This window comes from Doryrhamphus excisus, chromosome 3 (genome assembly GCF_030265055.1).
Source record: "Doryrhamphus excisus isolate RoL2022-K1 chromosome 3, RoL_Dexc_1.0, whole genome shotgun sequence".
Taxonomy (NCBI): domain Eukaryota; kingdom Metazoa; phylum Chordata; class Actinopteri; order Syngnathiformes; family Syngnathidae; genus Doryrhamphus; species Doryrhamphus excisus.
In genome coordinates, this window is record NC_080468.1 from 14,501,195 (window position 1) to 14,516,765 (window position 15,571).

The 15,571-nt window shown below is 40.2% G+C and overlaps 1 protein-coding gene across 6 annotated transcripts in view; it reads right to left on the reverse strand.

The window, feature by feature from the left end:
- Nucleotides 1-452: 452 nt before the first annotated feature.
- LOC131126524 (RNA-binding Raly-like protein) overlaps nucleotides 453-15,571 on the reverse strand; it is a 36,340-nt gene continuing 21,221 nt past the window's right edge. For 4 of the 6 annotated variants that reach the window (XM_058069159.1, XM_058069157.1, XM_058069156.1 and 1 more), the window contains 7 exons: nucleotides 11,969-12,044; nucleotides 10,875-10,922; nucleotides 10,426-10,619; nucleotides 9,333-9,446; nucleotides 3,701-3,855; nucleotides 3,585-3,624; nucleotides 453-2,543 (listed from right to left, as the gene is read on the reverse strand). In XM_058069159.1, coding sequence (XP_057925142.1) covers nucleotides 3,592-3,624; nucleotides 3,701-3,855; nucleotides 9,333-9,446; nucleotides 10,426-10,619; nucleotides 10,875-10,922; nucleotides 11,969-12,044 — 620 coding nt within the window. In that variant the 3' untranslated portion in view covers nucleotides 453-2,543; nucleotides 3,585-3,591. Of the gene's footprint in view, nucleotides 2,544-3,582; nucleotides 3,625-3,700; nucleotides 3,856-9,332; nucleotides 9,447-10,425; nucleotides 10,620-10,874; nucleotides 10,923-11,968; nucleotides 12,045-15,571 lie in introns of those variants that run through there. The other 2 variants (XM_058069162.1, XM_058069161.1) reach the window with 2 other exon arrangements.

The following is a 15,571-nucleotide window of genomic DNA, read 5'->3' on the forward strand; positions in this document are numbered from 1 at the left end:
TTCGAGTTAATTAACTTATTTTCTTGGAAATTATGGTAAATTATCGTAAACTGTTTTCCTAAATGTCAATGTTTTCTCATAAACTTTATTCACATAAATTTACAAATTTCTTCCTGCAATTCTCCAAGTTTGTTTTCTCTATTTGGTAAATTTAAGACTTTTTTCTGGTAAATGTATGTTTTTTTTTCTTGTATGATGTATGACTTTTGTCTCGCAAATTTCTCGTACATTTACAACTTTATTGTATACTTATTTTTGTTGTGTATTTACAACTGTTTTTCTCGTAAATGTAAAATTATTTTCTCAGAATATTAAGATTTTGTTTGACTTTGTACATTTACGAGAATAAAATTATAACTGTACATTTTTTTGTCAGGCTGCGCTTTGCGAGATCAAAGAATCTTTGAACAACTGCAGTATCTTTTCATGGGGAACACATTTATTCCCAAAAAATAACAAAATAAAGCCACAAATACAAAATAGAAAATATCACATATCTTTCAGCAACACAAAGTACAAAGTATGCGTGTGGAAGGAGACAAAACCACAAAGCACATCATCATGAAATACATTTTGTTCCTCTTACATTCATTGTTTTCAACACTTTATTCTCCTACATTTACCACTTTTGTCACTTCATTCCTGTCAAATGACCATTTTTCTCACGTAAATATACCACTTTGTAAATGTATAGAATAAATGTGGAAATTACAAGAAAAATTACAAGAAATTACAAGAAAAAAAAGGCGTACATTTAGGAAACAATTGTTGTAAACGTACATGGAAAAAGGCATGTGGATATTTGTGACTTATTAATTTAGTTTTTTTTGTAACTTGACAACTTAATTCTCGTAAATTTAAAGCTTTTATGTGCTAAATGTACGACTTTATTCTCATCAAATTGCAAATTTTTTCCTCATAAACTCATTACATTATTATTTTTTTGTTGTTTAGAAATGTATGACTTCTGGAAAGCTCACATTATTTTGTTGTCAATGTGGCCCTAATACTTGCTTCTATTTATGAAAATAAAGTCGTACATTTACAAAAAAAAATCTGATAATAAATGTGAAAATATACAAGAAAAAAAGCATACATTTAGGAGAAAAATGTTGTAAATAAACATGGAAAAAGAAAAAATATTACATGTTATTCTGTGATATAGAAATCTACGACTTTGTTTGACTTTTTCTTGTAAGTGTACAACTTTGTATTGTACAAGAACAACTTTATTCTTGTGAATTTACAACTTGTTTTTCTCCTAAATGTACAACTTTATTCTTGTTAATTTTTTTTTCTGAAACTTCTGACTTTAATCTCGTAAAAAAAAAAAAATTGTGCACAAGAATCAAGTCGTGAATTTACGAGAAATAATTTGGAAATTTACAAGAAAAAAAGTAGTACATTTATGAACATAAAGTCGTACATTTACAAAAAAAAAATCTGATAATAAATGTGAAAATATACAAGAAAGAGACGTACATTTGGGAGAAAAATGTTGTAAATAAATGTAGAAAAAGACAAAATATTACATGTTATCTTGTGATATAGAAATCTACGACTTTGTTTGACTTTTTCTTATAAGTGGACAACTTTGTTTTGTACGTGAACAACTTTATTCTCGTGAATTTACAACGTTTTTTCTCCTAAATGTACAAATTTATTCTTGTCAATTGATGACCTTTTTTCTCAAAACGCCTGACTTTAATCTCATTTTTTTTTTAAATTGTGTAGAAGAATCAAGTCGTGAATTTAGGATAAATAATTTAGAAATTTACAAGAAAAAAAGTCTGAAATGTACGACAATAATGTCGTGAATTTCCGTGGAAAAAGTCCCCATATTACACGCCATCATGTAATATTTATTCTCATGAAGGTGGAAGTTTTTTTCCTTGTACATATACAACTTTATTCTGGTAAATGTAAAAAATGTAAATGAATAAAGTTGTACATTTACAAAAAAAAAGGTTGTACATTTAGGGAAAAAAGGTATACATAGATGTACGAGAATGGAGTAAAATAAAATAAAAAATGTAGGAAAATAAATTTCCAAGAAAAAAGGTTGTAGATTTATGAGAAAAGTCATTGTGTTTATAGTACATTTATTTTTGTAATATTTTGACTTTTTTTCTTACATTATTCTCATAGTTACGCAGTTTTTTCCTAGCAAATGTAGGACTTTTTCCTCCTAAGCACATAAGAATGAAATATGTTGTCTTACATTCATCAACGTACAACAAAGGAGGGGGTCGGCCATGGTTGCCACTTACAATACACACCATGGAGGCTGCAGCACACACTACTGCACACTGTGTACTGTGTACCGTGTACCGTGTAGCATGTACTGTATGTTGTATCATTGAGCGTCGATCCACAGCTCCGTGCACTTGAAAACATTCCAAAGCATCAGTTTGAGTGACAAACTAATTGCCTTCTTTTTTTTTTTTGCTGTTGAATGAGGCAAAGACATAAAGGAGTCGCTTCTTTGTTGCTTTCCTTCAAAGATGGCCGAGGCACACTGCAGGCTTCCATTTTTTTTTTACCTGGAAAAAGGATGAGAAACACACCAGACTCAAGTACTGCAATACTAAGCCAACGCAAGGACGAATAAAACATCAAGACATGAAACTGACCTCTGACCTATCTATATTCACTCAAGTATACTTATTCACTTAGGCCGTGTTCGAAACCGCATAATTACCTACTACTCATACTAACTCATACTCATACTAAAGTATACAGTGTGTCTACACTGGCAGTATGCGATTTTTGAGTATGCGAGAAGTTATACTGCATACTGCATTCACAGAAAAAGTGGTAGAAAATAAATGAATAAATTTATTATTTATTATTTATTATTTATTATTTATTATTTATTATTTATTATTTATTATTTATTATTTATTATTTATTATTTATTATTTATTATTTATTATTTATTATTTATTATTTATTATTTATTATTTATTATCCCGCCTCTCGACCCAAGACAGCTGGGATAGGCTCCAGCACTCCCCGTGACCCTCGTGAGGAAAAGCGGTAGAAAATGAATGAATGAATTTATAATTTATAATTTATAATTTATAATTTATAATTTATAATTTATAATTTATAATTTATAATTTATAATTTATAATTTATAATTTATAATTTATTATTTATTATTTATTATTTATTATTTATTATTTATTATTTATTATTTATTAGAAAATAAATAAATGAATGAATTTTTATTGATTATTTTATTAATGAATGAATTTATTATTTATTATTTATTATTTATTATTTATTATTTATTATTTATTATTTATTATTTATTATTTATTATTTATTATTTATTATTTATTATTTATTATTTATTATTTATTATTTATTATTTATTATTTATTATTTATACATATGTAGCTTTAAAAAAACTTATTATGGTATATATGATAATATTACTCATGAATCACTATTTATTTGGTAAGAAAAATGACAAGAAAAGAAATAACCTGATCAAATATGACTGCATGAATGTCAGACATAATAGTAATAACAATGTATAATTAATATATTTACATATTTGGATGTATTTGACTGACCTCGCTCTCAGTTGTCGATATCTGATATGTGGTTCTCCATCTGCAGGAACAAAGACAGATAATAAAGCTACGCTATTTCCTAAACCTTTTCATCGGTTCCACTTCACCCGCCTCACCGCGTCGCCCGCGCCCTCGTCTTCCAGGTAATCCTCCCCGCCGTCCGTCATCGCCTCCGCCTCGGCCGTTTCCGCCTGGTCCTCTCTGGCGGAGTGGTCTGCTTGGTCGCCACGGTGACACTCGTACGCCTCATCGTGTTTCCTCTGCATGTCTGCTGGACACAGTCGGGACGCAACTTATAGCAAAACAGGCGTTCGTCTCATCATCTGGAGGGGACTTATGTGACCTTTGACCTTGCGCATATGAAGGGGGCGGGGTCAGGAATATACGGAAGTGATTTATGACTTTATTCCTGAAATATGACCACTTTAATGACTTTATTCTTAGAAATGTCTGATATTATTCTGGTAAAGTAATACCTTTTTTTTAATTTATTTACAACTTTATTCTTGTAAATTAACAATTTTATTCCTGTAAATTTAAGGCTTTTTTCACAGCATTTATGACTTTAATTACAAAAATAAAGTTAATTTAAGATTTAAAAAAAAAAATTTTAATCGTTCATACAACAATTCGTCCAACTTTATACATTTAATTTTTTTTTATTTTTTTTTCTCATAAATTAACAATTTTATTCTCGTAAATGTATTACTTTTGGATTAAAATTTTTTTCTCATAAATTAACAACTTTATTCCCGTAAATGTATTACTTTTGGATTACAATTTTTTTCTCATAAATTAACAACTTTATTCTCGTAAATGTATTACTTTTGGATTCAAATTTTTTTCTCATAAATTAACAACTTTATTCTCGTAAATGTATTACTTTTGTTTTGTTTTTTTGTTTTTTTTTTTTTGTCCCGTCCAGCCATTGGGGCAGATAGTATTGTTGATCTAAATGCCCTTACATGCTAGACAGATTTGCTCTGTGTCAGGAAAGGTGTTGGCTACAACTTCCCTGTACCATGAAATTTTATTTGCCGTTATTTGATGTCTTTGTTATGCCATTTGGGACGACCGGACCGGAGCAAGAAGAAGAACAGAAAAGAAGAAGAGAGAAGAGAAAGGTGGGGTCGGGGGGGGGCAGTAGAGGGAGAGACAAAAACAGCAGCAACAAGAATTCCCAAAACAACAACAGTGACAAACAGAACAGTTAAATGTCAATGATGGCTAAGGGTCACACTGGCGATGATATCAGTGGAATGAAACAGTCCAACTTACCAATAGCAATAGTAACAATGAGGACATGACCCATGATAGTAAACACAATTGCAACCATACAGTTACAGTAATTAAAATCTCATTGCTTGACATCATTATTACTGTAATAATAGCATACCAATACTATATAAACATCAGGGATAAGAGAGTAGATTGTATAGAGAAGCACCCATGTGCTGTGAGTGCCCATATGGAGGTGTGTTGTGTATGTGAATGCGAGTGTGTGAATGTGTAATTGTCACTAAGAATGACAAAAGGAGAGAGACTGCCTTCTACCACCCAGCAAACCCCGCCCCGCGCAGCCAGGTCAAGCCCCCACCGCCAGAGATCCTCCGGCCCCGTGGGTGTGGGCAAAGCCAGGGCCGACTCCCCAAGACCCGCCCCCGAAGCAACTCCCCGAAGAGACCAGCAAGAGGCCATGGAGGAGCAATCCCAACCGGCAACAGGGCGCCAGCAGGCCGGAGGAGAGCCGCACCCCCGAGACCAGCGGGAGACCATACCCTACTAGGGCAGAAGGGCATCGAAGGCCACACACCCGTGGGCACAGGGGCGCCCCTGCCGGCCGGAAGGGAGCCCGTCCACGGCCGGAGGCACCGCCTCCCGCCCCCCACACACCCCCAGGAAGCAGAACCCGGCCCGCCCCAGGTAACCCCAGGCCCGACCACCGACATAGGACCGCCCCGGCCAGGACAGAAGAGGCCCGGGCACACTGCCCCATGGAGGACCGGGCGGTTGAGATGGAACACCCTACGCCAGACCCCCGCAGAGCCCCCCCCCCCCCCCCCCCGTATATCCACATGGCCATATACCCACATACACATCCACACATATACATATATATATACATATATATATAATTATAATAAAACTAATCATTAATTATCTAAGTATTTAAAACAATAAATACATAAAATAAACTCAGACACATGCACACCCCATCCACTCAATACACACACATGCTGTGGACGTCCCCGGGTGGGGCGTCCGGGGCATCACAGGGTGGGGGACCCAGGGGTCCCAGACCCACAACCAGGCCCCGAGCCCAGGGAGGTACGGACCGCCAAGGCATAGCACCCCCAGACTCCCCTCGACCACGGCATCAGGGCTACTGCAGTGTGGCAGACAAAGGAGCGGGCGAGGGGAGGAGGCCCGCACATGAGCAAGCGGAGGGGGCGAGCAGGCGAGTGGTGAGTCGCTCCACTGCGCCGGCCGACATCCACCGGGCAGCTCACCCCCGTGAGGGAGAGCCATAGCTCCAAGTCACGGGGAGGCCACGCACCAGAGCCGAGGAGTTAAGACCAGCGCAAGGCCCCCGAAGGACCCCACCATCCACCGGGAGGGCCAGCCCCCCCCCGCCCCCAGAACCAGCAGCGCTCCGCCCACGTACCGGAGAACCATCCCCGACGAGCCCTAAGGCAAGACTGGGGATGGGCAAAGACAGGGACAGCGATGCGGCAGAGCATAGGACCAGTGGCAGCAGACACCCAAACGCCCGAAAGAGCACCGCCCCCCCAGCAGGCCCCACCCCGAGGAGCATGCTCCCCATCCCCACACGCCACCCCGGCCCCCGTACCCACGAGCAGGATCAGGTCCCCTCCCAACACACAGCCCGGTCCCCGCAGCAGCCACCACAGCGCAACAACCCCAAGCCACCACCGTAGACTTCAGGCCACCAGCAGCGCGGACCCCACTGCCTGGAGGCCGGTGAACGCCCCCCCAAGGGCACGTTGGCGCCCGCGACCCAGGACAGATCCAGGGAGGTAGCGCCAACCATGACACCAGGGCAAGCCCCGGCGTCAGCTGGTTCCAGCGGGACCCCCAGGAAGGCCAGGCAGACCAGACCAAAATATCCTGCAGCCCAGGGCACCCCGAGCGAGCCGCCAAGCCCCAGCAGCCAGCGGGCCAATCGCGGGGGTAGGCAGTAGGCTCTCCGGTCCAGCCCGCTACACCTGTGTGTGTGAAGATGGTATTGTGCAATTAAAAATAGGCCTGTCCCATAGGGCTGACCTATGTGTGTGGTGTATGTGTATGTGTGTGTGTGTGTGTGGGAGGAAGCTGAGCAATGGTGGGTCCCCTGCCTGCCCAGACCCCCCCCAGAACTGAGTGTCTAAGGTGCGGTTAAAATTGAAGGGTGACCAGCCAGAGGAATGCCGAGGACAAAAGGGCATCCGCAAGGAAACCCTTCGCCCCCGGCAAAACCAGTTGCAGGCCACCCCCCAAAGTCCTACATGTATGTGAGGTGGTGCAGTGCAGCAGGGAGGATCGGGGCCCCACACACGCCCACCCCGCACTACCGGCCAACCGAGCCAGGCAAACCAGCCGCCCGGAGCAAGCCCTGGGCCACAGGACCAACCACGGGCCCCACCCAGCCCATCGTGGCGGCCAGTCCGGCCTGCCAGCTCCCCCCCGGAGGGCCCCACCAGAGATTGAGCCAGCTATGCCACCCCCGGACCACCAGGAGCCGCGGACAAACCACACGCCCCGAGGCTGCTCCTACAACCACCAGAACAGCAGGAACCGCGCCCCGGCAACACATCCGTCACCATGGCAGCCCAGGGAGTGACACCACAGAGACCGCAGGAGAACCGGGACCCGCATGGGGAAGAGCCCAACCCCACCCCCCGGGCTCGTGAGCCAAGAGTGCCAGGGCGGGACAGAGACACACACACCAGGCAGCAGAGCCCACCAGGCAGACGATACCCCAACAGCCGCAAAAAGTGAATGCCCCCCCCAGTCCCACCCTCCACCACAGCGCCGACCCGTCTCCACCACATCTCCCATCCACCCACGGACCCGCCAAGTAGGACACCCCGGAGGCGGGAAGACCGCCACCAGACCGGAGACAGAAGGGGCCAACCAGACACCGGCAAATAGCAGGGGCCGCCCGTGAGCCACCGGCCAGCCCCACCCCCCAACCCTTGGTCGAGGCCCCCCCACGACCCAGAGCCCACCACCCCACCCCCCAAGCAAGCCCCCCGCTAATCCCGGCCCACGCCGCGCAGAGCACCACCCCCACCGCTATCCGCCCCGCTACCCACGCACCCACAGCCAGCCCCCCACCCGCCCGCCCCACATCCACCACAACCCAGCCATCCCTCCACCGAAGGGAGGGAAGCAGGTAATGCCCCACCCCAGCACCGCACCTCCCCACCCAGAGCCCAAGCTGCACAAACGAGACCCCCCCTCCCGTATGAGCTTACCAGGCGCCCCACCCGGGGCCATACACCTACCATACACAAAAATTAAAATTGAGAATAAAAATAATAAAAAAAAATAATAATAAGTAATAAGTAATTGATAATAATAATAATAATAGTAACCATAATAATAATAGTAGTAATAATAATAATAATAATAACAATAATAATAATAATAACAATAATAGTAATAACAATAATAGTAATAATAATAATATTTATTGTATTACTTTTGGATTAATTTTTTTGTCTCATGAAATAACAACTTTATTCTCGTAAATGTATTACTTTTAGATTACATTTTTTTTATCATAAATTAACAACTTTATTCTCGTAAATGTATTACTTTTAGATTAATTTTTTTAATCGTAAATTAACAACTTTATTCTCGTAAATGTATTACTTTTAGATTAATTTTTTTAATCGTAAATTAACAACTTTATTCTCGTAAATGTATTACTTTTGGATTTAATTTTTTTCTCATAAATTAACAACTTTATTCTCGTAAATGTATTACTTTTAGATTAATTTTTTTAATCGTAAATTAACAACTTTATTCTCGTAAATGTATTACTTTTGGATTAAATTTTTTTCTCATAAATTAACAACTTTATTCTCGTTAATGTATTACTTTTAGATTAAATCTTTTTTATCGTAAATTAACAACTTTATTCTCATAAATGTATTATTTTTAAATTAATTTTTTTTATCGTAAATTAACAACTTTATTCTCATAAGTGTATTACTTTTGGATAAAAAAAATTCTCATAAATTAACAACTTTATTCTCGTGAATGTATTACTTTTAGATTAATTTTTTTTTTTAATCGTAAATTAACAACTTTATTCTTGTAAATGTATTACTTTTGGATAATTTTTTTTTCTCATAAATTAACAACTTTATTCTCGTAAATTAACAATTTTATTCCTGTAAATTGAAGGCTTTTTTTCACAACATTTCTGAATTTAATTACAAAAATTAAGTTAACTTAAGAGATTTTTTTAATCATTGACTTCTATTCTCATGACATAAATGTACAACTTTATACATGTAATTTTTTTCTCATAAATTAACAACTTTATTCTCGTAAATGTGTTACTTTTGGATTAATTCTGTATTTTATTCTGTCTTTTCTTTCTGAGACTGGTGTCACCTGATTGGCTGGCTCCGAGACACTTCAAGAGTTGAATATAAAGAGAGGTCATTTCCTGGAAAAGTACTACAGTACACACTGAATTGTGAGGGAATCAATCCTTTTGTGTCTGCGTTGTACCAGCATCGCAGCGATGTTGCCTCTCCAGCTTGTCCAGCCTCCCCAGCAGGGAGTCGATCTTGGTCTTGATCTGCGCCAGGTCTTTTTTGATGGTGAGTAGCTGCTCTGCTTTCACTGTGAGCGGACATAAAAAAGATGGACAGGATGACGGACAAGAGAAACCAATTCATAAAATGTGAAAATGTATATATAGAAGTTTGTAAACAGGTTTTCTATGTCCTAAATGTCTTTATTTCTCAGATTTTGTCCACTATATTAATTAATATGAATGTAAAGGTGACTATAGGGCTGTTATTTCATGTCTAGAGGGCTCTAATCATGTTAAAAACTGTATTTAGAGGGCGGTAAACAGGTATTCTATGTATTAAATGTCGTATGTTATTTGAATTTGTCTACTATATTGAGTAATAGGAATGTAAAGGTGACTATAGGGCTGTTATTTCATGTCTAGAGGGCTCTAATCATGTAAAAAACTGTATTTAGAAGGCGGTAAACAGGTTTTCTATGTCCTAAATGTCTTTATTTCTTAGATTTTGTCAACTATATTGGGTAATAGGAATGTAAAGGTGACTATAGGGCTGTTATTTCATGTCTGGAGGGCTCTAATCATGTTAAAAACTGTATTTAGAAGGCGATAAACAGGTATTCTATGTCTTAAATGTCATATGTTCTTTGAATTCGTCTACTATATTGGGTAATAGGAATGTAAAGGTGACTATAGGGCTGTTATTTCATAACTAGAGTGCTCTAATCATGTTAAAAACTTTATTTAGAAGGCAGTAAACAGGTATTCTACGTCTTAAATGTCGTACATTCTTTGAAGTTGTCCACTATATTGGTTAATAGGAGTGTAAAAGTGACTATAGGGGTGTTATTTCAGGTCTAAAGGACTCTAATCGTGTTTAAGAGTTGATAGTAGTAGTTTTAAAATGCTATCTATAATGTAAAAGTCGCTATATACATATGTAATTCGGAAGAAGAGCTAGCATTCAATTTGTTAAGGTCTACTTGCAGCAGAGCCGTGCGATGCAGTGACCCCATCGTCCAGCAGATGACGCTGGAGTGTAACAATGTGTGCTAAAAAAAAACGTACGTTTGGAGGCGGTGAGAGACGAGCCGACAATTAGCGCTCGAGATGAGGAGGAGGAAGTAGAAGAGGAGGAAGAGCAGGCCCTGGCGGGGAAGGAGGACTTGGCTCTGCGTGCGGACGGCACCAGCACCCGGGAGCGCTTGATGGGGATCACGGCCCGGGTGGGCGGCACCACGCGGCCGTGGTACTCCAGGAGTCTGAAGAAGAAAGAATGGACAAGGATGAAAAAGTCCAAGAAGAAGACAAAAGCGTGGGCACGGCCGCTACAAACGAGCAGCCGGGGGACCATTTGAGGTTCATGCAGGAAGATGAAAGCATCGTTAGCAAACCCCAAGCGGAGGAATAAAAAGCCAGTCATTAGGACTACAATGCTAATCAAGCTATTAGCCTTATTGCTTCGAAATATCGGCTAGATGCTAGAAAAAGAGAATATGTGATAAAAGAAGAAATACCTGCTGTAGAAGTCATCTCTGTAGTAGTCGTAGTCAAACTCGTAGCCGCTGTGACAACAAACATATCATAATATATTATAATATATATATTTATATATATGTATAATAATAAAGATGGCTGACTTGTCAGGAATGCTCCTGCTCTCATGGAAACGTGGCGTCAGTCATTCCTTAAGAAGGTCCCACCCCCACCCAAACCATTTCCCCATATTCCCTCATATTTCACGACCATTAGTCACAGTTAATTCATAATTAATCACAATTAATCACACATCAATATCTATCTGGTTGCCATCTTGTTAGCTAACCAATAGTATACAAACAAGAACGCATGTATCTTATATCTGAAAACAACCTTCCGTGTTAGCATCCTATTAGCTAGCTAACAAAACAGCATAGCCCTAACATGATTCAAGAATTCTACATGACACCTCTAAGCTAATGCTGGACTTGCTTCATCCATAGCTTTTTCATCCACATAATAGTCATGCCAAAATGTTGTGTTGCTGCTGGATGTTCATCTCATTTCCAAAAGAGGGAGCTTTCAGACAACAATGCACGAATCAAGTGCAGAGAAAGAGAGACAGATGGACGCCTAACTCCACGTCTCTTCTTTGCTGTGATCATTTCACTGATGACAAAATGTTGTGTTGCTGCTGGATGTTCTTCTCATTTCCAAATGCGGGAGCTTTCAGACAACAAATGGACTTTCCACTCATTAGGAAGCCAATAGTTGCATATTTAAGCAGAGATGATGCATCAAAGTGGGGCTACACGACGGTCGAGCGGTTAGCAGCTAGGAAACCTGGGTTCAATTCCACCCTCGGCCATCTCTGTGTGGAGTTTGCATGTTCTCCCCCGTGCATGCGTGGGTTTTCTCCGGGTACTCCGGTTTACTCCAACATTCCAAAAACATGGTAGGTTAATTAGCGACTCCAAATTGTCCATAGGTATGAATGTGAGTGTGAATGGTTGTTTGTCTATATGTGCCCTGTCTCGCCCAAAGACAGCTGGGGTAGGCTCCAGCATCCCCCGCGACCCTCGTGAGGATAAGCAGTAGAAAATGAATGAATGAAACAAATCCAAAGTCCAACCTGTAGAGGGACGCCAGCGGCCTCTTGGTGGCCATCTTGGGCCTGTATGGCTTGGGCTCGCCCGCCATGTTGACATCTGGGAAGAGAAAGCGAGATGACAACGTGTCTGACATCCCTCCCGCCACAAACAAACACGCATATCCAACATTAATCGCCTTTACCGCGCCATGATTGACGGCTCCAGTGCGGCGCTCAAGGTCATCTGTTTGCTCGCGACCGAGCAAACAGATGAGTCGGCTTTCGTTTGCCGCCAACGTCACCTGACCCGGTGTGGCTCATTTTAAAGCGTATGTAGAGCTAGATGACTACTTATAATACCTCATATGCAGCTACTGTATATTTTGTACTACATTGAGAGGTTGCCTACAGCCACAGGGTAGCTGAGTAGGAGCATTCACATTAGCCTGGAGGCCATTTGTGTCCCAAAGAGAGACAGAGAGATAGATAGATAGAGATAGAGAGAGCGAGAGAGATGGAGAGATAGATAGATAGATAGATAGATAGATAGATAGATAGATAGATGATAGATAGATAGATAGATAGATAGATAGATAGATAGATAGATAGATAGATAGATAGATAGATAGATAGATAGATAGATAGATAGATAGATAGATAGATAGATAGATAGATAGATAGATAGATAGATAGATAGATAGATAGATAGATAGATAGATAGATAGATAGATAGATAGATAGATAGATAGATAGAGAGAGAGAGATGGACAGATGGAGAGTTGGATAGATAGATAGATGGATGGATGGATGGATGGATGGATGGATGGATGGATGGATGGATGGATGGATGGATGGATGGATAGATAGATAGATAGATAGATAGATAGATAGATAGATAGATAGATAGATGGATGGATGGATGGATGGATGGATGGAGAGAGAGTGATGGATGGATGGATGGATGGATGGATGGATGGATGGATGGATAGATAGATAGATAGATAGATAGATAGATGGATGGATGGATGGATGGATGGATGGATGGATGGATGGATGGAGAGAGAGTGATGGATGGATGGATGGATGGATGGATGGATGGATGGATGGATGGATGGATGGATGGATGGATGGATGGATGGATGGATGGATGGATGGATGGATAGATAGATAGATAGATAGATAGATAGATAGATAGATAGATAGATAGATAGATAGATAGATAGATAGATAGATAGATAGATAGATAGATAGATAGATAGATAGATAGATAGATAGATAGATAGATAGATAGATAGATAGATAGATAGATAGATAGATAGATAGATAGATAGATAGATTAAAGGGAGGCTTATTTGGCATTCATCAGGAAAAATAATCAATATTTTTTAGTAAATTTGGTGATTTGAGTCAGGTGATGAGCATGTGGAGGACTTATTTAAAACGCCAGGATGTCTTAGCAGTAACATATGTAGCATGCATGTTGTCCCATGATGAACTAATATCAGTCAAATAAAAGGGTATAATCCAAACATTTCCACACAGACGCCATTCCGTCAGCAGGAATGAGGCGCGTATAAAAGACAGGTTGCTGGCTTTCGCCCGCAGGAAGCGGAGGAGGACGAGGGAAAGAGGAAGAGTATCAGTGGCTCTCAGGTGGGCAGGGACAGCAACTGTATGGCGGTAATTAGGCCACGGGAAGACAAGAGGGATGCTTCCCACAACCAACCGTGCTCCCTGTCGGCCATTAAAGGGCCGGACAATGAAACACCTCACACCTCTGATTCATGACTGCCATTATGCCCCACTTACACAAACACAGACTTTGTGAACATCCATTAAAAGTTGAGGAGGGAGACTGCGTTGCCAAGCAACCAAAGTGGAGCTTTCATATTTTCCTGTAACTTCTACTGCTGATTACTAAAAAACGCAGAAAGGTATTTTTTTTCTGTCGTGCTTCCTTCGCTTGTTATTTTGCAGTTTGAATTTGTCCACTATATTGGTTAATAGGAGTGTAAAAGTGACTATAGGGCTGTTATTTCATGTCTAGAGGGCTCTAATCATGTTAAAAACCGTATTTAGAAGGCGGTAAACAGGTATTCTATGTCTTAAATGTCGTATATTCTATGAATTTGTCCACTATATTGGTTAATAGGAGTGTAAAAGTGACTATAGGGGTGTTATTTCATGTCTAGAGGGCTCTAATCATGTAAAAAAACTTGATTTAGAAGTTTGTAAACAGGCTTTCTATGTCCTAAATGTCTTTATTTCTTTGATTTTGTCAACTATATTGGGTAGTAGGAATGTAAAGGTGACTATAGGGCTGTTATTTCATGTCTAGAGGGCTCTAATCATGTTAAAAACTGTATTTAGAAGTTTGTAAACGGGTTTTATTATGTCCTAAATGTCTTTATTTCTTTGAATTTGTCTACTATATTGGGTAATAAGAATGTAAAAGTGACTATAGGGCTGCTAATTTATGTCTAGAGGGCTCTAATCATGTTAAAAACTGTATTTAGAAGGCGGTAAACAGGTATTCTACGTCTTAAATGTCGTATATTCTTTGAATTTGTCCACAATATTGGTTAATAGGAGTGTAAAAGTGACCATAGGGCTGTTATTTCATGTCTAGAGGGCTCTAATCATGTTAAAAACGGTATTTAGAAGGCGGTAAACAGGTATTCTACGTCTTAGATGTTGTATATTCTTTGAGTTTGTCCACTATATTGGTTAATAGGAGTGTAAAAGTGACTATAGGGCTGTTATTTCATGTCTAGAGGGCTCTAATCATGTTAAAAACTGTATTTAGAAGGCAATAAACAGGTATTCTGTGTCTTAAATGTCATATATTCTTTGAATTTGTCCACTATATTTGATAATAGGAGTGTAAAAGTGACTATAGGGCTGTTATTTCATGTCTAGAGGGCTCTAATCACGTTAAAAACTGTATTTAGAAGGCGGTAAACAGGTATTCTATGTCTTAAATGTCTTTTTTTCCTTAATTTTGTCTACTATATTGGGTAATAGGAATGTAAAGGTGACTATAGGGCTGTTATTTCATGTCTAGAGGGCTCTAATCATGTTAAAAACTGTATTTAGAAGGCAGTAAACAGGTATTCTATGTCTTAAATGTCGTATGTTCTTTGAATTTGTCCACTATATTGGTTAATGGGAGTGTAAAAGTGACTATAGGGCTGTTATTTCATGTCTAGAGGGCTCTAATCATGTTTAATGTCCTATTCTAATATGATTGTAAGTTTGCCACTTTGCTCCATTTACTGCATGAGATTGTGCAGGTGTACGTGGTGTGATTGCACACAGCGTTCCCAGGGCGCCGTGATGTATTACACGACTACATTTCCCCCCCAGCTAATCCCCGATGCTAATCTTTTGGCAGGCGCGCATAGATCAGAACAAAGTCCATCTCAGCTGTGACAGGCGTCCTCGAAGCAGGTGAGCGACGCATTTGATGAAGAGATCAAGCAGACGCCCGTGTGAATAAAATGACGCATCCCGCATGACAGCGCTCCCAGGTTCAATCTACCTTTCGCCCTGTATATCTGAAAGGCGAGACTTCAATGCGCTCTGATCTTGCCTCAAGGGCGCAGAAAGCTTCCACTTTTTTCTTTTTATCACACCTGCGAGTGT